The sequence below is a fragment of the Mchenga conophoros genome, linkage group LG19 (assembly GCF_057382185.1).
Source record: "Mchenga conophoros isolate Kocher_MC1m ecotype Shallow Benthic linkage group LG19, M_conophoros_male_GT1.1, whole genome shotgun sequence".
Lineage (NCBI taxonomy): Eukaryota > Metazoa > Chordata > Actinopteri > Cichliformes > Cichlidae > Mchenga > Mchenga conophoros.
In genome coordinates this window covers 18272853-18299617 of record NC_140544.1, presented here as the reverse complement: position 1 = coordinate 18299617, position 26765 = coordinate 18272853, and the positions used below count along the sequence as shown (strand labels likewise).

Here is a 26765-nt window from a genome sequence, read left to right as displayed (position 1 = left end):
GTGTTCAGAAATAATGCAGAATAATGAATGTTTATTCATTATGTATTTAAAAAGTGCATGCATGAAGTGGAGTGTAGGACAGAAAATTGTGCAAAAGTGTTTTATTATTATTTTTGATCACAGATAGAAAATATGCTATGATTCTAGGATAAAATAATAATAATACCAAGATAATGTTACCCAGAATCTACACAGTAAATGTAAGAGTCCAAATGTTAACGTATAATTCTTGTGATGGGCAGACCGTATTTTCCATTAGGTTCCCATTGTATAGACTTTATAGACTTTATAAAAAAGTTCATACAAAAACTTATTATAAGATTTTTTTTAACTAAAATTATGCTTTATGGAATATCTTATTGTAAATGTACGTTTTGTAATTACCCCATGCTAATTTTAACTAAAGCGTTCGCCACCAGAGGTCAACATTTTGCCAGTAGATGTATTGAAATGTTTTTTGAAGCCTGCCATTTTTCTTATAACTTTTCTTTTCTTTTTAGGCCTAATTCAATTTCCTTATACCCTCAGTTATACTCCATTGTGGACGTGTGCACAGACTTCTGGAGGTATAATAATAAGGCAATCTGTTTAGTTATTTGGTAAGATTGTCAGCTAGTTTTTAATATATATATATATATATATATATATATATATATATATATATATATATATATATATATATATATATATATATATATATAAAGATCTTAATCTTAATATATATATATATTAAGATCTTAATCTTAATATATATATATATTAAGATCTTTCAGTTATTACAAACATGCAATAACGTCGCATATTTTCGGAGTGTAGATTTAACTGATCTCATTTAGTATTTAGTATTGACTTAAAACCTTAAATCCTACCCTCACTTTCAGTGCATACAAACTCTTGTAGTAAGGCTAAGAACTGCAGAGACATTTTTACACGTGTTCGCACTTGTTGACAGCAGCATGCTGTAGATCCCAGGCGCGTGATAACGATTTCATGGGTTACATGGTCTTTATTTCTGATCAGCAGCATTTGTTCAACGCTGAAATTCCAGAGACACACCCAGACAGACAGCTGACTTCATTGCCCCAGTGACAGTCACAGGACAGACACGGTGAACAAACAACCTGACACAATGGCCAGTCAAAATGAAACCGTATGCCCGAAAATGCTCCTACACATGCCCGTCCGTCTTCATAACAGAGACTAATAACACTATCATCCTGCAAAAACCCCATCCGAATGACATCATAGTCTGTAATTAGGAGTCTGTAGTCTGTCAAGAGTAGCTGCTCTGGCAAAGCTGCTCTGTAGAGATAAAATGAGCTGGGTGAGCTTTATCTGATTCATCTGAGTAGAGATGACTACATTCCTCCACTTTAAGACAAGCGTGACACCAACCCCCCCCCCCCCCCCCCCCCAAAAAAAAAAAAAAAATTATATTCACTCCGATCAAGTCTTTCCATGGGGTATATGGCTTAGGAAGGATGAAATACGGCAATTTATTACACGGTCATTTGGCCTTATTTAGAAATACAAGAAATCCCCGATTGGGCCACAAATTACCACTGGCGTCTGAAGGGGAAATAGAATAACTTCTTCTTTAAAAAAAAATGTTAATTCAAATACAGGACTGTAACTTCCCTCTCATTTCTCACAGGTTGCAGATAAATTGATAATGATATTAAACCTCTTCTTCCTGGTGTGGGACCCCCATGGGACCACTGGCTCTGTGTGTATCGACCAATCGGCGCGTTTGAAGAGAAACATACGAGAGCAGGCTACAACAGAGGAGCGCGCATCGCGTAGGGGTGCGCACACAGACGTAGTTGCGACACTGGCGAGGCGAAGGCGCGATACAGCCGAGAGGATGCAGTGAAAAGCCTCAATTTCCCAGCTAATTTACAGCCGGGCAGGGCAGCTATAATAGAAATAACGTTGAAGATGAGTGTGATCCAGGCTGCGCACGACGGCAGGGTGGATAGTGGCAAAGGCAGCCACACTGACAACGCCTGCGGATCCCCACGGCTTCAGCAGTGCGCTCACCCCCCTAACAGCAGCAGCCGGACCAAAGATGCCAGATATCAGCAGCAGCTCCAGCAGCAGAAGCATCATGGTGGGTCGATGCTGAAACAACCATCCTACAACGAACCAGCGGACGTCGTGAGACGGGCGCTGGACTTTAAGAGCCAAGGCACCCAGTGCTACAAGGATAAGAAGTACCGAGAGGCAATCGGCAAGTATCACCGGGCTCTGCTCGAGATTAAAGGGCTGTGCAGGGTTCTGGGGGATCCGGACACAAGCTCCAAGTCACCCTCCTCCCTGCTGCCGACCATCAGCAAGTCCACCACGCTGACGGATGAGCAGAAGGGGGCAATGGAGAACGCAGAGCTGGAGTGTTACAACAGTCTGGCCGGTAAGAGACATTTCTCGCATACATTTCCCACAGATGGACACAGATTCCACTTATCAGCTGTCTTTTCAGCAGAGGGAAATTCTGGGAATACTCCAGAGCTCATGAATGATTCACTGCCAGTATGAGTCATTCTCAGGCTTACCCCACAATCCGCCTCACTTTCTTTTTAATTATCACTTTGCATAAATGGTATATTTATTCACCCCTTGGCAAACTTATAATATTTGCTATATGTTTAAGATTTAACCAAAGAATCAGCTGTGTTTTAGTCCCTGACAGGACATATTAGTAGTTCAGTAAAATAATGCAAGTCTAACATTGGGTCTTGCAGTGTGATCAGGAGTTTCGCCCTCTCTCCCCTCTTTTAATCTCTTTCTAGCTTGTCTTTTGCAAATGGAGCTGGTGAACTATGAACGAGTAAAGGAATATTGCCTGAAAGTGCTTAACAAGGAAGGAAAAAACTTCAAAGCTTTGTACCGATCTGGAGTGGCCTATTACCACCTAGGAGACTTCCAGAAAGCCCTGTACTACCTGAAGGAGTCAAACAAGCAGGAACCTTCAGGTAAGGATTGCTGGTTCATGGCAAGGAACATTACACTAATATCTGAAATACACAATACATTATTTATGCAGCTTGCTGACTGTGAAAAACATTTAAGGGTGATGAGATGACTAGTAGAGAAAATAAAATAAAAACAAGTAGGAATCATCCTTCATCATGCTTCATTGCAATTCAAAATGTGGGTGAGATTCAGTATTTCAGTCTGGACCAAATAGAAGATATCTAATTTAGTTGCTTTGAGCATTTAAAGAAACGGAGTTCTGGGACAAGGTAAAAAGACGGCATTAGTGTTGTAGTGGCTCATTAGTGTAGTGGTTTATACATTTGCCCAAAAAACAAAAGATCCCTGGAGGAGACATAAATCCCTTTGGGGTTGTATCAGGAAGGGCATCTGGTGTAAAAAAACAAAAACAAAAAACATGCGGAGCTACCTGCTGTGGTGACCCCTGTGAACAAGGGTGTAGCTGACAGTAGCTTGTGTATCATGTAAAAGTGTTTCACATGAACATGAACAGGTGCACTGCAGAGATATTTGTGGACTTCAATAAATAAATAAAATAAAACAGGTGACTGTTGTGGTATAGAAATGGAATAGCAGGCTGTTGACTGGCACTAAACTGACTTCATGCAAAAATATCAAGTGCATTGCAGATATGACAGTGAAACCACTGAGTGACATGTTTAACATAGTACAGAGTGCTTGAGACAGAGGTCGCTGGACTTCTATTGAGTTCCTGAAGATGTTTCACATCTAAAAGCTAACAGGGGGAACCAGGTATTTGATTAATAATATGAAATTTACAAGATTAAGAGTAAAATTATCACTGTGGGCTTTTGGCCTATTTGTGATTCTGTTCCTAGATGTTATTTAAATAATTGGGCAGAAATCTGGTGCCTAAGATACGCACAGTGAATCAGATTTTCTAGCACAACCTTGGCCTTTTCAATGTGGGTGCTTCATTCATGTCACCCAACATTAATCAGAGCTACAGAAAATAACACAGGAAAACTAGTCAAGTTAGGTAATATGACAACTTTAGAGGTGTATTTGTTGCTTGAATGGCAGGTGGGAAAACTGTAGATGAAGAGGAGTCTGCAAACAGCCTCCTTCACGTGGTTAATATCTATTTGTTATGTGTATGTTTGTTTATTTATGTACTAAGCTAGTAAGATCATTTACAAAAAAAAAACCTGCAGATACACAAGATCTTCATATGGAGCTTGTTTTGTTTTTTAGGTATTGCCAAAAAGCTGTGGTATAAATGACTTCTAGCTGCTTTAATTCCATGTACTACAGAGTTGTGTTTAAATGGAAGATTTACGACCTTATTGATGCACCGTTTCCTGTCTGAGCAGGAAATAAATCAGCCTTTTCCTGCCTTTGTTTTCCAGACACCAATGTCATCCGCTATATTCAGCTGACAGAGATGAAGATTCGGAGAAATGCCCAAAGGGAGAAGAAAGAGGCCACATAAGCATTCGCTGTCCGATGACTTCTCTCTCGTCATAAATTTCAGCCCTACTGTGTGCCACCCAGACCTTAAACACCACGGCTTGGAGGTTTTGGTGTAAAATGATGTTTGCTCGCTTTTGCCTTGCACAGCATCTGGTTGCCAGTTACGTGATTGAATTTCACTGTTGTGTGCTTGAAATGTTTATTTTTATTTTTTTTAATTGTACAAGGTATTGTGTTTCAAACTTCCAATCATATCTAGTATGAATTTATCCTGAGTATGTTTTACCCATTCCAATCTGATGCACTGCCAGTCCAAACATCGCACATACAGGCCATAACTTGTGATGGAGACAGGAGCAATAAAGGTGAATCCAGCATGTCTGCAGGCGAGTATAACTGTAAATTAGCACCTGCCCTCGCACAAGATGTCTTTTAAATGCCTTGGAGTAAATGAGTAACAACCACCTACACTTCTGTCACCATACTTTGATTTTGAAAGCACTACAAAACTCACCTTTTTATACTCCCAATTATACCTGAAGTAAAGGTGCTAGTCGTAAGTAGGTTTAAAACTCAAAATGCTTGGACAAGGACATCAAGAGCACATGGTTGCTAACTGCGGTATGAGACATATGAGACATATCACAAAATGTAAATAGGCTACTTTATAAAATCACAAGAAGATATCCTGTAGAGGTGAGCTTTTTGTGTTTATTAATGCCAAAATGAAGCACTTCACTCACAGCATTTACTGTATCTTAAAATACTGTGTTTACTGTAAAGGTATGGTTGTAATGTGTGTCTATTGATTGCATTATGTTTTGTGGTGCTGCAGCATTGGATTTCTCTTTAGTTTTCCTTTTTTATTTTCCTAATGAGCTTAACTAAATGAATAGAGAAAACATGATGAAAGCACACGTGTAAATAAATAAATGAAACAATGCTGGGTGGAAAGAGTTAACGTTTTTGTCTCGGTAGTTGACATTGTAAAGCATAATGTTAATTTTCTAGAGGGATGGTATCAGGATGCAGAAATCCTGACACTGGCAGTTATTTAAGAGTTAATCAATGCTTTTCATTTCCACCATTTTAGTTGATATGGCTAATTTCTTAGCCCCAGCTTTTAAATCTTTATATATTAAGAGTATTATCATTGACAATACAATAAAGTATAAAACTAACATTTACTCTCTTTTATGGAAAATAAAATTCATATGCTAGCTAGCTACCAACTTATTCTATCTTATCTTAAATGCTGGATTTCGGTCTTGTGCCTGTATCAACATTAGTTACATGTGAATCAAACCATTTTAATATATCTGTTTAATGTTTGGCAAAGGGATAGCAGCAATAGCCCATCCTGTAGCATTAGCTGCAACAAGGGACAATGATAGCTTTCCTGTTTTAAAAAAAGGGTTTGCAAAACTACAGAAACTGTACTGAAAATGTTTGCATAATCACTTAGGAGAAATATTCAGTCCAACACTCCACATACAAAGATTCTTTAGATACATCATTTCAAGTTGGTGGCTAATTGGTTGCTTGCTAGCAGATGGGTAACAAAGAGTTGAAAACTCGATTTTCTTTCTTCTTTTTCAAAGTTTTAAATTGAGGATTTATAGATATTTTTGGTCAATTTAGACCCTTAGCGGATTGCAGAATCATGTTTCGAACATTATTGGATATTAAGTTACATTTTTCTTAAGTTGCAATTTGATGCTAATGCTAATATACATAAAACAAACTGCTACTCAGTAATTTTTCAGCAGCTTGTACATAATTTTGTCTGTTGCTTGCATCTGAGAAGAATTATGGTTTATAGTATATCTTTTTTAATAGTTTCCACTGTTTTCTTAGATTTTTAGAACAGTAAAGTTACTGGTAGAGAATAATAACTTTAAGCTGACATGAAGCTGAGGAGACCCAAAAACTTTGGCTGCCAGGTTTGTGGGACAAAAGCACCAGTGGCCACATGGTTGGGGATTATCAGAGTGCATTGGTTTTCATCTGCAATCTGAACATATGCATGAAAGCTTAAATGGTGATTCTAAATTGTCTGTAGGTGTACTTGCAACAAACAAAAAAAATGTCTATCTCTCTGTTTGCCCTGTGATTAACTGATGATCTGTTCAGGGTGTATCCTGCATATCCCGTAAAAAGCTCCAGCCCTACCAAGAACCTATATCAGAGGTGGGCAATTAATTTTTCCCAATGGGCCAAATGAGAAACTAGGACAGTTGTAGAGGGTAACACCAATAAGCCGAACTCAATCCTACTCAGTATTATTTTTATCTTATCGGCGCAGCCCCCCACAACAGTCCCAGTTTCTCATGTGGCCCCTTGGGAAAATTAATCACCCATTCCTGCCCTAGAGGGAAAAGTGATTAAGAAACTGGATGAACATTGTGAGGCATGCACAAAGGAGGCTGCAGAGAGTATTACAGCACATCGGGTGTGTCATCATGAGTAGCATCAGCGTGTATGTGCTGCTCTGTTGTTGGTTTGGTATGTTTTGGGTATAAATTGAACATTTCACATAAAATCTACATATTTTTTTTACATGCAAAATAGTTCACTGGGATAAGCAACACAATTTACTCTTGAGCTACTCAAACCCTACTGACTGGCCTAGTGAATACACGCTTGTGTTATCATCATCATGGCCCATAGTCACATAAACAATTGTAGAGCCTTAACAAAGAAATACTGATCCAGTTAAATAGTTTACTATGATTTTACTCAAGTGTGTTCCAGTGCAATACAAATCAGTCATTAACAGTATTGTTCCCAGCATGAGCAACAGTTCAGCTTATTCGTGGTAACGTTTCAGACATGACACCTTAAGTTTGTTTCAACTACTGCCCATAGTTGAAATACCGTGTTTCTACATTGAGCATGAGCACATTCTGAAAAAGCATTCACATACACAAGTACATCGGGTCACACTTAGAATAAAGAGAGCTGAAATATAAGAGGCCACTTAACATTTGGAAATAAAATGAGAGAATCAGGCATTGAGACTGAAGTCAGAGAATATTTCTGTTCATTTTTTTTTCACATAAGTGTTGCTCTATTTTAATGTGGTAGATTTACAGTCAATTAACAGGATTAACCTCTGGCAGAAGCACAGTACATCATTCCTAAATATATTTTATTTTGTTATAAACTGCCCTGTCCAGGAAATTAAAACAAGTAGAATCTGTGAGGAAAATCCCAGTTTAAATGCACTTAGCACCTATTTATTTCAAAGCTGCTACCTTGTTATTTTTTATTTAATAAAATGACTAAAAATTGTCATGAAATTAATTTTGATATGTAGCTGTGGTCATGAAATCTGTTGAATAGTGCAACATCAGATCAGACCGAGTGTTTATTTGCACAGATACTGAAAACCCTAAAAACATTTATGGAAATCATTAATAAGTGTCAGAAGGCAAATAAAACAAATTATATAAAAATAAAACATCAGATAAATTAATTAATAAATGCAATGAAATAAACGCAAATATAAAAATAACCGAGGCTAAACTTCCACATGCCACCAGGGCCTGATTGAAAGTGAAGTCTTTCATCACTGAGGCTCACATAACCTAAAAGCCACTTTGTATCCCTTATTACATCATCTTCCTAATCAACAATTTATGAGGCAGACAATTTACATAGTTACAAACACAAAGTTCCCTTTTTAGTTTGGAGAAATGTTTCTCTTCTGGCTGCTCTTGCAGGGTTACACCAAATAGTAGACAGGAGAGCGAATGGTCTCTATTTTGAACCCAAGCGGTAGTGACATTCTTCTTTATGGTCACCATACAGAGCTCGAGACGACGTCAGACATTAGTTAACGGAGACCGTTTCTAGACTGTAGGTTGCTAATACAAAGAAGTGCACATATTATACTAGAACATCCCCCATCACTGGGATAGTGGAAGTGACTGGTGACAACAGGTGGTCAGTACAAAACAGGAATCCATCTGCCATGAGAACAGGAGTGGGTGATATACATGAACAGAGGATTTCACATAACACATTGCTTTTACAGACAAGCAGAGCCAGAGGTTTTTGACAGTGGGAAAACCTGATGCTTTACATTCATGATGCTTTTCAAAAGTGCACTTTATTAAATGCACAATCTTTAACTCAATCTTAAAATCAACACAAGTATGCAAAGCTTTATGTAGGTGAAAGCCATTACTGACTTTAGTCTGAAAGAAAAAAATAAATGACACATGAAATCTCTTTCCTCTAATGAACAATCGAGCAGGCTTGGGTCGGATTATATTTTCAAATTCTTTTATTTTTTTGTTTGAGCAGTTTTGGATGCAAGATTTAAAGATTTACTGCAGCAAATGCCAGAAAGGGAGTGTTTTCACAGTAAATATCTTCCTAGCATTTACGACCACTGTGTAGATGGAGAAAGGTGAATAAATTCCAGATTGCCAACTGACCCAGATTTGTGGTCATCCAAAAGCTAACAGCAGGTAGAGTCTCCATGTTGTGTTGGACCAGTGAGGGTCAGGCTGGGTTATGACCAGAATCCTGGTTTGTAGCGGTGAGGTGAGTTTTTAGGAAGACTCGTCTCCGGTCTGCAGAGTGGGATTGTTCCATCCCGATACTGTCCCTCATCCAGCTGATCCAACAAATTTTCATTCCGGCGTGGGGAGTACGGTGTTGGGGCCTCCATGGGTGTGGGTAGCACTGTTGAGTCTCTCCCGAACTCTACAGTGGGTGGAGTCTCTGTGCTTGAGGTGTGGGCAGGGGAGTCGCCGTTACCTAGGGTCTGTCCGTTTCCCCTGGGCCTAGCTTCTGCCCAAAACACATCGGAGCGCGCTCGTGGTGAAGGCCGAGGTCGTGCCACAAAGTCCAAGGTTTTGGGGCGTTCAGGAGGACAGCGACGGCGGGGTGTTGGTGGGAAGACAACATTTGGATTGGGCAGCCGAGGGACCTCTGAACAGTCTTCTTTTAACACTCTGAAGCCACCTGTTGTAGCAGAATAAAAGTTGGCTAATTGTTTGGCAAAAAATTAGGATATTATTATTAAATATCAGCTAGTGGGAAATGATTCTAAACAACATCATCCGATTAAGGATGCTTTACCTACAGACTGTATATAAACGATGGACATAGTAGAAATGCTGTGACTCACTCATTAACTTTGCTTGAACAAGACATTATGAGGTCCGACTGGGAATTCACTTAATCACAGGAAAGGTTTTTACTGAGGTAATAGAGCAATGGCGCAGGTTTTTAGACTTTGCAACAGAAAATCTTTTAGCAGCTACACATTTTTCAGAATGGAGGCAGTATATAGCTGCAATCTAGCATCTCTTTGCAGATTTGTAAGCCACATCCACATTTGTCTTTGGTTTTACCTACTGAGAAAACATTTAATTAAAATAAATATGATTGTTTAAATGTTGTCTTTTCCACACAGTTTGTTTTTTTTCAGCTAATGGCTAATGCAATGATCACAACATAATAATAGCAACATGCTGGTGGTGATGCTTAATTAACACTGTTAATCCTGATTCCCAGGCTTCTGTCTTCCTTAGATTTATGTTAGACATCATGGGAACCAGAAAAACAAATCCAATTAGTCCACAAAACATCATCCATCCATTTTCTTCTATCTATGTAGTTCAGACTTGGGGGAGACTTGGAACTTAACCCAGTTGCCATAGGGCGAAAGGTGGGTTACACCCTGGACAGGTCGCCAGTCTGACACAGGGTTAACATAAAGAGACAGGCAACCATTCATGCTTCATAACTGAAGAAGTTTCTCAGATGAGAGGTGAAACGTCTTCAAGAATCTTAAAGAAGTCCAGTTGCTTTTCTTTCCAAGCTCCTTAGATTACTAAGACCTAGATGACTGAGAACCTGCACAGACCATTCATACTCATAGTCACAACATGGCAACACAGTCAACACTTTACCTGCGTTTTCTAATGTTGTTTTTTCCGGTAATGGCTCCAGATTATTAGGTGGGCAGCTCTTCTTGATGGCTCCGTCTGATGGCGTTCGACGGAGGCTGCGTGAGGAACTTGTGGTGCAGGGAACATGTGTGGGTGTGAGCGACTGGCGTGGGTTGCGCTTGAAGCTCTCAAGGTGTGTGTTGACCAGTGGGTTGATTGGAGTTTGGATGGCCTGATGCTGTGAGACATGAGAGGGAAGAGGAGGCTGTGTGGGCGGTGAGGCAGGGCGGCAGACCAACAGCTCCTCGCTGTCAGAGCGCAACAGCGAGCGAGTGGAGTTGCAGTCAGACACTGATGATAAAGACAGCAGTGTGTATGAGGAGGGTAAGCCTCGTTCAGGTAGTGAAGGTGCCGACGGTTTGAGCGGGCTTTCCCGCCGGAATAGTCTGCGCGTCGGGGGGCTTGTGCTTCGCCTCTGGCTCCCCGTTCTGTGGAAAAAGCCCTCCCAGCGTGGTTTGATATGCTCTTCCGGTTGGGCCAACGTTAGCAAGTTGTAGCCCAGCCCGACGGCTGCAAGCAGAGCCCCACAGCCCAGCAAAACCAGTTCAGAGCGTCTGCTTCCACCTGGGCTCTTCCTGCATGGTGGTGTTCCTGGCACCTGACTGCTGAGGCAGTATTCATCTCCATCACCATCAGCAGTGGCAGCAGCAGTGTGGGTCTCCTTATGGAAGGGAATGCAGAGGTAGGACTGACCAGGAGCTGCTCCTGGTTCAGTAGTGAAGCAGCAGTCTTCATTTTCTGGAAAAAAAAAAGTACCATGTTTGAACTATAAAACTTATTTAATTGGTTAAACAACATAAACATAAAACTAGTTTCTTTCTTGATATATTGACAGAAACAATAGTGTATGTTTAATAGTGGAAATGACCTGAAGTCTATTAGTATTTCAACTCCATCTTTCTAAATTCAGTTTGCTGAAAGTACATAATCTTCATACAGCTGCAAACATGCACATCTGTGAGTCTGCCAGGCCAACCACTAAGAACTGTGTGGGAGTGAAATAGCTCCCTTCCAGCCAGCCTGCCACCTTTAAGCTACAGCTCCCTCTAATATAATGTGGAGTGTGCATATGTCAGACAAAAACAGATCTACTACGCTCTTCCTGCTCACCCATCTCCACAAGGCTTGGCACTCCAGGCACTGCTGGGCTGTGTCTAGGGGATCTGCGGAGGTTTGGGGCACTGCAGGACCGTTGTCGGCTGCCCTCATGGGGAGGCTTCACACTGTGAGCAAGAAAGGGTTTTGTATTCCAAATCATGCCTTTTAACTCTGGAAGCAATTCCAATATTGGAATGCAACAAAAAAAAGTATAAGCCTTACTCCACAAAACCTCAGCAAAACTACAGTCTCCTCACCTTGCATCAGCGCTATGCTCCCTGTAGGGGCCACATCCACGAGTTCTGCCCTTCTTTCTTGACCCCTTCCTCTCACTTTCCTCCTCATCAGGCTGAAAACAAGTGTTGCGACCCCAACCTGTACAACCTTCCCCCGGCGTGACTGCAAAATGACATATTGCTAAATCTTTAGAAAGAAAATGCAAAATGGGTTTTAAAGAATAGTAACAAATAAAAAAGGAAACTACACGAGCCAATAACAAGTTTGATGGAAAGTTAAGTTATGGAATTTAATAATAAAAAACTGTATTATGCTTACGCTGGATGGCTCTCAGGCGAGGCAACATCGGTGGACTAGTGGGAGGGCTGGAACCGCTGCTAAGCAAACTCCTCCGTCGATCATGGGAAGGAGATGCCTGCACAGTGATTTTGTGCTGAAAATCTAAAATATTTAATCAGACTTGCATTAGTTTTTCTAATTGTGTATGCGGTACCTTAGTAAATGCAAATCCAAGACAAAAAAAGTAATATGAATTATAATACATGAATAGCTGGCAGCAGTAATGGAGAACAATTTTGATTAATCTTTATTTCTACAATGTCTGGACTGATAATTGAGTGCGTATGTTATTAAAATCATTGAAAATTGTCAGAGTTGTACAGCATTATGCACAGATACTGTATAAAAGATGGACATCACACATTCATTTTACACATTCACTGATTTGAGTGATTTTTAGAGGTCCCGATTGTCTGATTACAAGCCAGTCCGTTTCATGCATGTGCACATTCACTCTCTAACAACATGTTAGCGTGTGGCTATGACCATTAGCGAGTTCTTCATTGTGAGTGAAGAAGACACAGTTCGTTAAAATAGGGCTGTAGGGCGGGTTGTTAAATATGAGTCCACTTTTAAAACATGTTTTAAAACCCATTTTTATTCTTTGGCCTTTGACCTCAGTGAGATTTAGTTTCTCTTGTAATGAAATTAGTTATTAACTAACTAATTAAATATTTTTCTTTTATTGTACTTATTGTAATTTTGTTATTTAGTTAGCTGTGGTTATTTTTTTAAATGCTGCTGCAGAATTGACCTATCAAAGACTCCAATCCGGCACACTGGATGCCATTTGAAATTATGAAGGCGTACACAGATTTACAGTTTTATAGATTTTCTATTAATAAATACACCCTCCCCCCCAATTTGCCATCCATACTGCAATCAAGTAGTTTCACTGGTCCATCCCACTAATGATCAAAGTCAGTAGTATGTGGCCCACAATATAAAATGCATTTCACATCCCTGTTGTAGGGGGACCACCACGAAAATATTCATACCAACAAACCTAAATCACCCCCAGCCAGCTGAGCATAAACATTTCAGAGACACTAACAAAGGAAAAGTGGCTAAATTTCAAGCTATCCAGAGCTCAGAGCCAGCCACACGCCAGTAGCCTTGGTATGAGCCTCGGTATGAGCAATGAAAAGACAAGTAAAGAAGTGAAAAAGATTGATGTCCTGCTGTTTGGTGAAATTAAAAACATACAAGAAAGTGAACAAAGACCCTGTCATTTATTTTTTTTATACAAATCTGTCAGAACTGCTTTTGTTTTCAAGATAATATATGTCAAGTAAAGGTAGGTATACCCCAACCCATTTTCTTTTAATTATTTGCAGCATGTTTTCATTTTCAGTTGTTTCAGTGAGACAAGTTCCTGCAACTTACTCCATTTCAGGGAAAAATGTAAGAATTTCTGTTATCATAAAGAAAGGGACTTACTGGGACATACTGCCTTCACTTGTAGGGCTTGGAAGTGACACCTATCTTTTATATATAGTCTGTGATTACCCATGAGGAAACTATTGCTATTATCTGTCATCTGAGTGTGACGCCACACCCCAGCTATGTTGACTCAAGTGACAAAGTTGAAGACAGCTCGAAGCAATGTCTCAGTGTCATCACAAGGCCATATAAAAAGCTTTTTATGAGAAAAATTCCAACTAAGAGCAATAAAAGCAGCAAAAACCACACATTTGTTAAAGATCTTGTCAGTATGATTTACTTTATTGATCATGTGACACTGTGCTTGTCATGCTGATGGGAATGAGTCTTTATGAACAAACAAAAATATAATTGGTAATAATTACAACTATTTGCATAAACAATGGGGCAAAACATACAGGCGGAGTCTATAAATTCATTTCAGCTCGCTATAATCAATCAAGGGTGAAATATTGTATAGTGCAACTATGATTTTTGTTTAAGTACCATATTTTGTTTTCATTACCTGAAGGCAAGCTGATCCTGTTTCCATCCTTAAGTTTAAGACGGTTGCGGCGGAACTTGCCCTGCCTGCTCTCCACATGAGGCTTTTCCTGGTAGAGCTGGTGAATGATGATATTGAGCTCTCGCTCCAGGATGTGGATCTCACGTTCAGCTAGTTCCTGCTCCCGCCTCCTCAACGCCTCCTCCTGATACTTCTGCTGCAGTGCCGCTCGGGTCAGCTCCTCCTCCCACGATCTCAGCTCCTGGGAAATCCAAATACAAGAGGTGAATTTAAAACAACAACACTAAAACGTACAGCAAAAACAAAGCTGTATTTACAGTGAATGGGAAAAAGAAAAGCTCAGGACATCCCAAAACTGGGGTTGTTTTTCAGGAGTTTGGCTCGGCCCCTTGGTGCCAATGAAAGGAACTCTTAATGCATCAGCATAACAAAACATTTTGGACAATTTCATTCTTCCAACTTTGTGGCAACAGTTTTGAGATGGCCCATCCCTGTTCAAACATGACTGTGCATAACTGCACAGAGCAAAGTCCTCGAAGACATGAATGAGTAAGTTTGGTGTGGAAGAACTTGACTGGCCTCCACAGAATCCTGACCTCAACCCGACAGAACACTTTTGGATGAATTAGAGGGGAGACTGTGAGCCAGGCCTTCTCACCCAACACCAGTGTCTGACCTTACAAATGCACTCCCCCCCCCCCTCAAATGACTGTAAATCCTAACCAGCAATTTTCCAAACTACCTGCATCAAAGACCTCTCATCTTTACCTTTTCCTTGGTCCTCAGCTGATCAAACATGTCCTGGATCTCCAGTTTCCAGTCATCTTGGAGAGAGTGGAAGGATTCTGCTGGCATTTCAAAAAAGCCTGACTCCTCAATGGCCGTCAGCTGGTCTAGGATAGCTGTGAACTGTGGCCGAGAGTGAGGGTCTGGGCTCCAGCAGTCTGTGGCACCAGATGAAACACAATCCAAGCAAATTTGCTCTTTAACTGTTTCCAGAAAGTAATAAAATATTCTGTGCAAGTTTGATGCTTGTAAGTTATGGTTCACAGAATCTGAACACACAGGAATCTTGTAGTTAACCATCTCATTTTTAATAAAATAAAAAAAATAGAAAGAAAATCTGTGGTATGTTTGGGAAAACAAACTACCATCTGGTTAACATATTTGCTTCTGAATCTCAAATATATATGTGATTCCTTTCATCTAAGCTGAAGGGCGACACTTCACATGAACATTAAATTATGTTCTTTTCTTACCCTCCATAAGACGTGCAAAGGGCTCAGGACAGGTAGACGGGATTGGCAAGGCCATTTTGTTCATCGCCACTCCATAAGCTACTGCCAGACCATCGATACCACGAAATGGGACTTCTCCAGTCAGCAGCTCCCACAACAGCACACCATAACTTTTAGATTTTTTAAAAAGGAAAAGATAAAAAACAGTTGCTGAAAAAAAACCCAGAAACTGAAAGATTCACGAATTCAATTTGGATATATAACTGAAAAAAACAACAACAACAAAAAAAAAAAACATCAACAGGTTCTCTGGTGTGCTCTCAGGAGAAAGGAGCTTAATGTACATGCAGAAGTACTTGCACAATATCTGTCAGTGTGCCTCTAAAGCTAAAAGTGTGTATGAATATATGAATGTTAAGTACGATGCTTGCTGAAAGAGACTGTGAGTGTTCACCAAATCCATTTTATTTGAATAAATGTCAAAAAAGATTAGTGTGGCACTGCATTTGTGCACCACTCATGTAAATACCAAGGTGAGATATAAAAAGGTCAAAATGAGAAAATGTCAACAGGACAGAAAAGAAGCTCACAGATCCATGTGACTAATGCTGGAGCTAAATAACCAAGAAATCAAATAAATCAGGAATGCGTGAAGATCAGTGTATGACAGGTTAGTCTTCACAGATTTAAATCAGAAGGACTTGGAAGTAATGACACAAACTATGACCTGACTGTCTACACAGTTTGTTCACCTATATAGCAATTAAACAGGTCAAAACAGACCTCTGTTCTTAGGAATTACTGTATTTGATCTGTGTTTATGCTACATCAGGGTGGAACATTGATTAGGAAGAAGAAATAATTCCCCTTTCTTGTCTGCACTCTTGAGAAAAGAGTTACTTTTATAATGCATACTTCTTGGTCTTGGCTCCCACAATTCTCACACTATATGTGATAACGTGAACAAGTTATTAATCCAATAACGTCAGGGAACTTTGAAAATTAGCCATTTTTAAAGTCTATTCATTCATTCATTCATTCATTCCTTTAACTGGCTTTCCAACCAGGGTGACAGAAGGGTTGAGTCTATCCCAGTTTTCATTAGGCGAGAGGTAGGGCTGCACGATTAATCGTTAGAAAATCGCGATCTCGATTCATACTTATGTGCGATCTCATTTCCAAATGACAACAATTTAAAAAAAAAAAAAAAAAAAAAAAAAAAAGGAAGGACGACGACGACGATTGTACCGCATTTTGATCCGGGACGTACTCTGCATGAAAACAAGTGCTCACTCTTCCTGCTCAACAAATGACAAGGGCCTTATACCACGTGATACAGAACATTTGTTGTTTTTATGTTTATTTATTGTTTTTATGTTCAGTCTCAACTGTTACGAAGTTGATGTGCAGTTAATAAGTGCAATAAATATTTATACTGGAAAAGAAAATCGTGAGAGAATCGTGATCTCAATTCTAAGTCAAAAAATCGTGATTCTCATTTTATGCAAAATCGTGCAGCCCTAGCGAGAGGTGGGAGACAGCCTGGACAGTACATCACAGGGCTAACACAGACAGACAGTCAGCTGTTTACACTTCACCCCTACACATAATTTAAAAATAACTTTTTATCCTGACATGTTTGTGTGGGAGAAAGCCGGAACACCCAGAGAAAACGCGTGCATCCATAAGGAGATCAAGCAAAATCAACACAGAAACGCCCCAGGTGACCAGCAGGCTCAAAGCTGACGGTGCTAAACCCACCACCAATATGCTTCCCACACTGAAATGACATACCCAAATTAGACATTCAAAGTGGAACAATTGTCATCTCATTTACATACACTGATGCTTGAGTTGGTGTGACTTGGCTTCAGACTGCTCTTGGCTCTGTATGATATCTCAGAGTGGGGATATCCTCTTTGCTGTCACTTCAGGAGTACAGCTCTGGCTGAGAGCACAGACTACCCACCCACCCACTGTGTAACCCTTCTGTTAATGAAGGGCAGCCAATCAGAAGAAAGCTGGGTTAAAGGGTTTGTGAAGGAAGCTAAAAAGGCCTATTTCAGATGCATGAACTGAGAGGATTCACCAAAGGACAGCACAAAAGATAAATTTAAATTATTTTGACCTGTAAATCATGCAGTTACTCGAGCACAGTTTAAGAATAAAAGCATGGAGATGGAAATGAGGATATAAGGCTAAATCATGATATCTAAATCCTCCAAATAAACAGGGCATTGTTATGTATTTTATTAAATATTCTGCTGATTATTTCCAGACAAATATTCCTTCCAGTTGATCAGAACATCCACTGACATCTTCAGATTGCTAATTTAGTATGACCAATGATCCAGACACCCAGTGATACACCACTGGAGACAAATATTCATATATTAGAAGCTAAAACCACCACATGCTTGATAGTCTTGCTTAAAACATGACTGCAAAGTACTGTAAATCAATCAACTAGATGACCGGCCTTTTCAACTTTTAGCATAACAAATAACACTGAAATGAATGTATGGGACCTCTGCTCTCACATTAAATATGGAAATGAAAACACATGAGCTAAGTATGTGCAGTATATCTTAGCAGTTATGGGTGTGAGGGTTGCAGGTGTTTCTCTGTACACATTTCTGTAAATCAGATATGTGATTGCAAAAATATTTAAAATATTGATCTTTTTTGCTTCCTCATTATCCGTTGGCATAAAACATCACAGTGCATAAAGCTACGGTTACATGCACTGCATTTGTATACCCTTCTCATAAAACTCAACATAATGTTCTTGTTCCCATGTGTCAGTCTGTGCTTTGTCACTATGGCAACTGCTGCCGGGGCTGAACTTTTTTCTAGTGCGTGGTGTTTTAACCGTTTCAGACCAGTTCCACAACATGATGCTTTTGGTTTTTTTCCCTGCAAAAACACCCTCCCCTGCCCACCTCCAAACGTCGCTACCCTTGGAGAATGTAGATGAGCGGATGACTTCAGGAGCCATCCAGGCGTAGGTGCCGGCAGCGCTCATCTTGGTTGTGCGGTGCCACTCTCGAGCCAGTCCAAAGTCTGTGATCTTCAGAGTCTTGTTGCTGAGATCTTCCATCTCAACCCTCTCAAGGATAAGGACTGGACAGGGTGGCAATGTAGGAGGGGGAAGTGATGAGGGAATTTTATTGCATGATGGGGAAGAGGTTGGAGGATGTGGGAAGGGGAGGTATACGTGCAGATTGGTGGGAGGATTGACGTAAAAATAAAAGGTTTCAGTAATCGCCATCAGAAATGTTTAAATGTTGGGGAAGGCAGCAGCAGCAGGAGTACCATGATAAAACACAATGCATGTGGAAACACAAAAAATTGGACATGTAATGATTGAACAAAACAGGGTGCGGTTGGTGGGAGGCCATGATGAAAGGATTGGAAGGATAAAAGTGGAGAAGAGAAAAGGAGAGAACAAACAGAGAAACCAAGAAATGGTGAGCTACTCCAGTAAAGCAGAGATGAAAACCACCACCCTTGATCAGTGACAATCCTCTCATTATGTATTTTAACAGCACAAACCTCAAATAAACACTGATAATATGCTTAAACTACACAAATACCCTGCTGTGACACACCCATTTTCACCATTAGGCATTAAAAAAAAAAGAAAAAGAAAAAAGAACCCAATCCCAACATGCGCAAGCCAAACAGGACTCCTCCTAACCACATGCTCCTTCTCCCCCATTCAGCTCTGCACTGCCAGACCATCTGCTGTGGCCGTGCCCAGTGGAGGGTGTGTCTGCAGGCTGTGGTGCACATCAAGAACCCCCTTCATCTGGTGCTCATGTGGCTCTAATGCTAGACGGGCAGTTTTCAAAGAAACTGAAACCAAACACATGGCTAAAGTAACTCCTGATAGGGAACTACAACATGAAACAAACACAGGTGATTCCCCTTGAGGCCAAAAATGCTCCTCTCACTGTAATGCGCAGTGCTTTAGATAAGAGCATCTACCAAATGGCTATGAAGGAGAGGCCAGAGAGGCCAGAGAGGCAGTGGAAAGTGTTCAGATATAAAAATGGCATACTGCCGAGTGGGATAGAATGAAAAGCAAAGCTATGTGTCATTAAAGCAAGAGTTGCAGTTAAGCTGGTTTTCAGGTCAGCAAACGATGGAATATAAGGTTAAAATAGGATGTGGTGGATTAATAAAACTGTTTTTTAAAATATGGGCCAAGTTTTGACCATGTTTTGTAAAAACAGTCATACCAAGTACACTTCACGCTAGAAGAGAAGCTTGAGGATGGCCAAAAACACAAAGTCTCTGGAGACCAAGAATGTGCAATAGTTCAAGGAACTCCCAACTTTCTTTGTAAACAGAGTTATGCAGCTCTAGACCAGACAGTTATCTGGCCAACACTGCAAGTATGACTGAAAATGAGACTTCCACATAGATCAGTTCCTGTGTTACAAAAAGAAATCTTAACTTTTCTGCCTTTTTGGGGGATTAGTTGCATGATGCTGCCTTCAAACCCTTCATTACCACAGCAGCGTGTGACTAGGCAGTGTCTCACTTCTCTAATCACTATAATTCATTTGTCTGGATGTTAAAGAGACCTACTTTATAGAATAAAATGGGGAATTTTTCATTGGGGAATTTCTTAAACTAAACTCAGATACATGTACCTAAATATGCCCTAATTTCTGTTTAATTTACTATGCATAAAAAAGTTCTACAGACAACATATCTAATGTTGAAACGGAGAATAACTGTCTTCATTTTAAGTAAGTGTTCATTTTGAATCTAATAGAAATAAAGTTGACGATGAGTATCTTTACTGTTGAATTGTATCATATTTAATCCTGAAGAAACTGAAGAACCTGACAAGACCAGTTGGTGTAGTTTGGAAAATGAAATGTTCTCCCATGCTCGAAAAAGGATTTCAGTTGCTCAACTGCAGTTTAAAGCTGCAGTTACATGATATGTACTGAGAGTTCTTGTGTCGTCAAACCCAACTTAACACCAGAGCCGAATTTATATTTAAAACGGTCAGGGTTGATTTAAATGAGTGAAACAAATGTTTGCATATGAACCAGAAAGCATTTTTTTTTTATTTCAACAGCTTAGAAGCCCCTTTGTTGTATTTTTTGTTTAATAATGTGTCCCTTTTCTTTTCAGTGATGCACAGGTGTGGGCTGTAAACCAGTTAGCCTTGCACCTGTAGCCATGATCTCCCAAAATGTGCAGAATATGTTTTTGCATTGTCTTCCTGGAATAAGCAAAGGCCTCGCCTGGAGATGTCATCTTGATGGCAGCATACAGTCATTGCATAAAGAAAATACACCTACATTAACTTCTACAGTTACACATATTTATTTACCGCTTATTATTTTTGAATGTTACATAGTGGTTTTTCAAAATATATATAAATATAAATATTTGGTTCTTAGCAGCTTTACTAAGCCAAAATGCAGAATGTGAAAAACTCAGTACACCCTTACTGCTTCCAGTAAGTAGCAGCCAGTTATGCTAATCAAATACACGACTTGATTAATTGATCATTAGCATGTGTGATCTCCCCTATAAAAGCAGAAGTTTTGGCAGCATCCAAGTATATGTCAATGCAATTCCAAGGAGGAGAGATACTCGGAATGACCTTAAAGAAGCAATTGTTGCTGCCCATTAGTTTGTGAAGGCTAATAAGACCATTTGCAAACAATTTGAGATTCATCGTTCTGCAGTGAGAAAGATTCACAACTGAAAAACATTCAAGAGATTTGCCAGTCTTCTCAGGAATGTATGTCCCAGGACATTCAGCTCAAGGTCAGACAGTGCCATGCTCAGAGAATCCAGTGTCAGACTCTAGCATTTAACATGCTAACCAAGCTTGTAAAGTTCATGGTAAGGCAAACAGAAAAAGAATGAAAGAAGTTCGGCTTTAAGTTTTTCCAGCAGAAAGCTCTTGTCTCTAAAATGAATCTGGCTATCATTAGCATTGTATCATAGCTACAGTAAGCTGTGCTGCAATGGAATAATGTCCTTTGGACAAACGAGACCAAAGTGGAGATGTTTGGCCATCATGTATAGCGCCAGTTTGGGAAAAACCAGGCACAGCATTGGCACAAGCACCTCATACCAACTGCAGAGCACTGTGACAGGTTGTTTTTTCCTGCCACAGGACCTGAGCACCTTGAAGTCATTGAGTCGGCCATGAACACCTCTGTTTACCGAAGTATTTGAAAGTCAAATGTGAGGCTGAAGCTTGGCTGAAAGTGGGTCATGTAACCTGACAAGCACAGGAGCAAATTTACAACAGAATGGCTGAAAAAGACAAAAATCAAGGTGTCACAGTGGTCGGTTCAGAGTCCAGACCTCAACCGGACTAAAATGCTGTGCTAGGACCATCAGAGTGCTGTGCATAAATGAAGGCTTGCAAACCTCAATAAACTGAAGCATTGTTCTGAAAACACGAGTAGACCAAAATTTCTCCCCAAAAATGTGAGATAATGATAAAGTCAAATGGAGAGTGATTACTTTATGCTAATATTACTGAAGGTGTTTCTACAAGCTTTTGACTCATGGAGCATACTTAGTTTAAAAACACTGCATCTGCATTTCTGGCTTAGTTTTTGTTAAATAAATAATGTAATATGTTGACATATATCATGTGCATCTGAAGTTATATTTACTTCAGTTTAAGACCTGCTAAAGACCAGATATTTTTGTTTTTTCCCGATATGTGAAAGCTTGGAAATGCCAGAGGGTGTACTTTATTTTTAAATGACTGTAGGTTTCTGACAGTAAGCTCAAATTTTGATTTGTTAGACAAAAGGACAATTTTCCATTCAGCTCAGTACATCTTAAATGAGCTCAGGCCCAAAGCAGCTGTTTGTGTAGAAACAGTGTAGAATACATACAAAATATAACTGAGCATTACAGTATAGGCCTTTAGGCATTCACTCAGAAACCACAGCACTGAAAGGCGAACAGTTTGATTGTTAAGAATCAAATTAAGAATTAAAGAATCAGATTAAGGAATCGCCAAGGTTTTTACAATTCATGCCAACAGTGATATGAGTCAGCAGTGAATTAATTACAGAATTTTTACCTGGGAGCCAGAAGACTGCTGCCAATCAATTATTTTTCAGAGTTCTCCTGTGCATCTAGAGAGTTCTTCAAATTCTGAAGTCCTCCATGTTCTATAGACAATGAACTCCCCTGAATCTTTTTTTTTTTTTTTTTTTTTTAACAAAATAAATATTATTCTTTCAATGTCAAACTATATGACCATTCTGTCTTTTGCAGACTGATGGACCCCCCCCTATTACTAATAAAAAATGTAGAATCTGTGGGATGTTGGTTTGGTGCTTAAATTCAGTCCTGTAGCAGTCCTAGTATCAAGGTCAATGACTTCATGTGTTGTTTTTGTAGTAGTTTAAACTTAAATATAGGGCTTGAAATTGTTTTATTTACATTTTAGATAGTATCTTAACTTTTTGGAAGGATTTTGCAGTCTCTAAAGAAAAACAGATAGATATTCTTTCATGTTATGTATGTCTTTGCTAGGTAAACTAAATTTTGAGTCACAAGAAACAACGGAGGGGGGAAAAATAATCACTGGCATAACTCTGAAATAGCTAAATGACAACTGCGGTGTCCTGCAGCGCTCCTGTACCGTGATGAGGACATGGGTTTTCCCCTAATTTCCCAGGATGGTAACCAGTTAGACTGACTTTAACGCTTTAAAGCACCCTATTGAAGTGCGGCGTCTGAGCTGATCACTGCAGAACAAGCCAATGGCAGGGAAGAGGCTTGGGCTATGTATTGTCAGAGCCTCCAATAGGCAGTCTGGGACAGAGCATTGGGCAAATCCTCACTAATAGGCTTGGGATTTAGGTGATTCAGTTGAGTAAAATGCAAGATTACAACTGCTCCATAAACACACACGAAAACTCCTTTTCCTCTCTACTCTCATTCCTGAAGTGAATACAAGCAGTGCAGGTCACAGAATGAGCATTACTTTCAAAATTCATTTCATGTGGTACTTGAATAGTGCATCAGCGGAGCTATTATTGTCCCAGAAAGACTGTAATATGATATATCTTTGGGTGAGGGCTGTTTGGAGGTGTTAAGCACCAGTGATTAGTATCAGTGACAAAGTCATGTCAGTCTTTGCAATCGTGGCATTGCTGGGTGTAGATAATAACTTCTTGGCCTCTCTTTTGTTTGGCAATTACATTCCTTATCGTATCTAAATACTGAAAACTAATGCTGTCGACTTAAATAAAAGTCCATTTCAGCATATTTCACGTTTTGCCCACACATATGGCAAGACTTATGATGTATCACAGACCTTTATTGCTTTGAATGCTATAACTTATGCATGAAAGTTGTTCAATTAATTGAATATTTCACAATAAAATAGTAAGCCATGTCTCTAAGAACAAAGCCAGATACTCTTTTCTTTCTTTCTTTTTTTTTTTAAAAACATGTTCTCTTCAGGAAACCTGTTTTTCAGATCAGACACACAATATGAAAATTGGCCTTTTTCACCATTTTTCAGCATTGGTTCTTAAACTTGGTAATAAAAAGCAAAGTGAGATGACTCTTACTGTTGCTGGACTTGAGATCCCGGTGAATAATGGGGACAATAGCCTGGCAGTGGAGGTAGTGCATGCCTCGGGCAATCTGCACAGCCCAGTCAACCAGAGTACATGGAGGGATGCGTTTCCCAGCTAGAGCCCGGTTGAGAGGGCCTCCTCGGGCATACTCCATTATCAGGCACAGGTTAGGCTCCTGCAGACACACTCCCAGCAAACCCATAATGTTGAGATGGCTGAGCATGGCAAAGAGCTTGGCCTCCTGGCGAACGCTCTCCATTGTCTGCTCCAAATCTTCATCGGGGTCCCGTCGTGCTGCCTTCACCGCCACCTCTGCACCCCGCCACATTGCACGGTAGACTTTTCCAAAACCACCAACCCCGATAATTTCTTCCAAGGTGAGCTCTGAGAAATCAATCTCAAGAACTGAGAAACAAAGAAGACACATATGAGACAAACATAAACATCAGCTAAGTGTATTTGTACTTACAGCCATCCAGTGACATTAGAAGTCAGGGTCAACCTGTCTGCAGCCTTTAGGATTTCCCCATTTTGCTTTTCAACAAGGTACATACTTGCTAGCAAGGATCATAAAAACAGGTCATTGAGTTGAAGGAGGCCTTCTTAGAGCTCTAAGCCACCCTGCTGCCCCAAATTCAGAAACTATCCCTCTTGCTGTTACACAAGGATAAGCATCTGTCCTAAAATCTGGCTAGAATGTCTGGAGAAGGAATAAATGCAGGTTAAATAGAAAAGAAGGTCTATGTGCTGATGTGAACAGACTAAGTGTTTGAGGCTGTATGTGCTCATGTTGTAGAGTCCTAACAGTAAGCAGACTGACCTTGATGAATATTTCAGGTGTGTGAAAGTAGGCCAGCTGCCTCAGTATGAAGACATGAAAGCCAACAAGACTCAGACAGCTGCTAACAAAGACAGCTGAGGTGGTTTGGTCTGCCCAAATAGCATGTGATAGTTTGTGTTTTATTACCTTAAAACACCTGCATATGCTCACATGCAGATTTGTAGTTATCAGTCAAAAAACAGTGGCTTTGTACCTGTGTTTGGAGCATCTTTATTGCCTAAAGGCCAATAAGAAGGAAGAGTATTTTCATTTAGGGCTTCACAGTTTAGTACACATAGCTACTTGTAATTATGCTCAGTGTATCTTTCTGAGGCATTGGCCCTACATTTCCCTCCAGAAGTTACTTTTTATTTTTCCCTAAGAGAAGAATTTTACATTTCTTTCTCTCTTGCACCTGGACACTGGACAAAAAATCCTTTCTGAAGCACATAACATCATTCAAATTTCATCTAAGAATATCTACAGGATTCTAGTTCTGTGACAGGCTTCCTGCCTTGTATCCTGCACACTTTGTGCGTTGTAATTTGAGAACTGAGGTGGGGTGCATCACTGTTTGTTTGAAAGGCCGTGTGATGAATAGCGGTCCTGAAGCTGTAAGGATGCTTGGGGCATCCTGTTTCTAGGCCAACAGGAATGCACTGCGCCTACCATGACACAGCACTCTACGTGGTTTTCCCCCTCTGACAAAAGATAGGAGAAAAGACTGCAGCCCTGTGCTCCTTTTCAGTGATAGCACATTTATTTCATTAGCAGAAGTATGAAGCACAGTGGGATACTCACGGTGCAAAGGAGGCACGGGGTACTGCTGTTCTGAAGTGGCCCGTATTTCCTCCGGAATGCCGGTGCCTTTGCTGACATAATTAGACGGGAAGATGCCTACCCGGTCTGCTATCATACCGGTCCACCATCCCTCATCTCCTGACACCAGGGAGTCCTTGGACAGGACTTCCACCAGATCCCCCTTTCGAAGGCTGAGCTCGTCGTCCGCAGTCGCTTCATAGTCGAACACGGCCGTCCAGAAGCCCGGTGCGGCTGGTCCCGTATCCGGCGCGGCGCTGATGCCATTTGCCGGTGTGGGCCAGCGAAAGACATCTTCCTCTGCTTCTTCCGTTGAAGAAACGCACGCCTTAGGACTACTACTGTCCAAAGCGGGTTTGAAGACATCCATGGACGCGATCCATAGGGACTACCTGGATCACTGCAGGCGCATCCACCTGGCGCGGCTGGCTGGAGGCTCGGTGCGCCCTGCTTCTACAACACACACACACGGAGCTAAGTAGCGGCTAATCCGGCACACAAACACTGCAGGAAACCACCATCCTGCTGCATCGCACGCCCCTCAGTCTCAGCTGGCTGCTATCAAACATGCAGCGCCTGGTTATTTTCAATGCACAATCCTACACCCAATCATCGCTGCAACTTCTCGGACGCAGTGGTCTTTATTCTAAGCCAATTGTGCCAGCGTGGGAATCATCCCCGGCATCCTATTGGTGCACAGACACGTCAACAACACTTTATTTCCCACCCTTGTCCCAAGACACTGTCCTTTTATTTAGTCGTTTGCCTTCAGAAAACCAAACAAACCAGAACAAAAATACTCAAGTTAGGGTTAAATTCCATGCGCAATTTCCTGAAATACAAAACAAACAACCCCAAAACAAAACAAAAACAAAAAGAAAACAGACAACATAACAACCCTCACTATTTTAGTAATGTGATTAAAGAATGAGTGTATATAGATAGCTGAAATCCAATCAGCTGGCATTCTGCAACCCACTTTTATATTGATTTAATTAATTCCAGCCTATTTGCAAAAACTATAACTATCCTTAAATGTTATATTTTAGAAAGTCTCCATAGTGGAAATGCAATAAAAGTGATCTACTTGTTTTCTCAGCCTGAATGGAAACCACAAGTGAACAAAAGAAAACAAGTGTGAACAAGAGTCCTCTGCTTCAGTCCACTTCCTGACACGTTTTATAAGAAGCTGCTTGCAGTTTTAATTTGCACCCTGTATTTGCACGGATGCAACATGGATGTAAATAAATAATGTGAAAACACGATGACTGA

General features: G+C 40.3%; 2 protein-coding genes across 3 annotated transcripts; one reads left to right on the top strand and one right to left on the bottom strand.

The window, feature by feature from the left end:
* Positions 1 to 1617: 1617 nt before the first annotated feature.
* Positions 1618 to 5371, top strand: ttc9 (tetratricopeptide repeat domain 9). The gene is made up of 3 exons (XM_085257810.1): positions 1618 to 2410; positions 2790 to 2972; positions 4365 to 5371. The coding sequence occupies exons 1-3, from the start codon at positions 1939 to 1941 to the stop codon at positions 4445 to 4447; spliced, it is 738 nt and encodes a 245-aa protein (XP_085113936.1). The 5' UTR covers positions 1618 to 1938; the 3' UTR covers positions 4448 to 5371.
* A 1779-nt stretch (positions 5372 to 7150) lies between these two features.
* map3k9 (mitogen-activated protein kinase kinase kinase 9) lies at positions 7151 to 26507 on the bottom strand. Of its 2 annotated transcripts, none has more exons than XM_085256585.1 (11): positions 25476 to 26507; positions 23846 to 24259; positions 18200 to 18380; positions 15279 to 15427; positions 14788 to 14963; positions 14020 to 14260; positions 12051 to 12173; positions 11753 to 11918; positions 11508 to 11620; positions 10359 to 11135; positions 7151 to 9405 (listed from the first exon to the last, which is right to left on the bottom strand). In XM_085256585.1, the coding sequence occupies exons 1-11, from the start codon at positions 25861 to 25863 to the stop codon at positions 8951 to 8953; spliced, it is 3183 nt and encodes a 1060-aa protein (XP_085112711.1). In that variant the 5' UTR covers positions 25864 to 26507; the 3' UTR covers positions 7151 to 8950. The 2 variants fall into 2 exon arrangements, with proteins under 2 accessions (XP_085112711.1, XP_085112713.1); XM_085256587.1 differs by having other exon boundaries at positions 11753 to 11894; positions 25476 to 26505.
* Between the last annotated feature and the right edge of the window lie 258 nt (positions 26508 to 26765).

Coding starts and splice junctions, on each gene's coding strand:
- ttc9 (XM_085257810.1), top strand. CDS start 1,939: ATGAGTGTGATCCAGGCTGCGCACGACGGCAGGGTGGATAGTGGCAAA. Junction 2,411..2,789: donor GTGTTACAACAGTCTGGCCG/GTAAGAGACATT, acceptor ATCTCTTTCTAG/CTTGTCTTTTGCAAATGGAG. Junction 2,973..4,364: donor AAACAAGCAGGAACCTTCAG/GTAAGGATTGCT, acceptor TTTGTTTTCCAG/ACACCAATGTCATCCGCTAT.
- map3k9 (XM_085256585.1), bottom strand. CDS start 25,863: ATGGATGTCTTCAAACCCGCTTTGGACAGTAGTAGTCCTAAGGCGTGC. Junction 15,428..18,199: donor AAGGGTAGCGACGTTTGGAG/GTGGGCAGGGGA, acceptor AAAATCTAAAAG/TTATGGTGTGCTGTTGTGGG. Junction 9,406..10,358: donor AACAACATTAGAAAACGCAG/GTAAAGTGTTGA, acceptor CTGCTACAACAG/GTGGCTTCAGAGTGTTAAAA.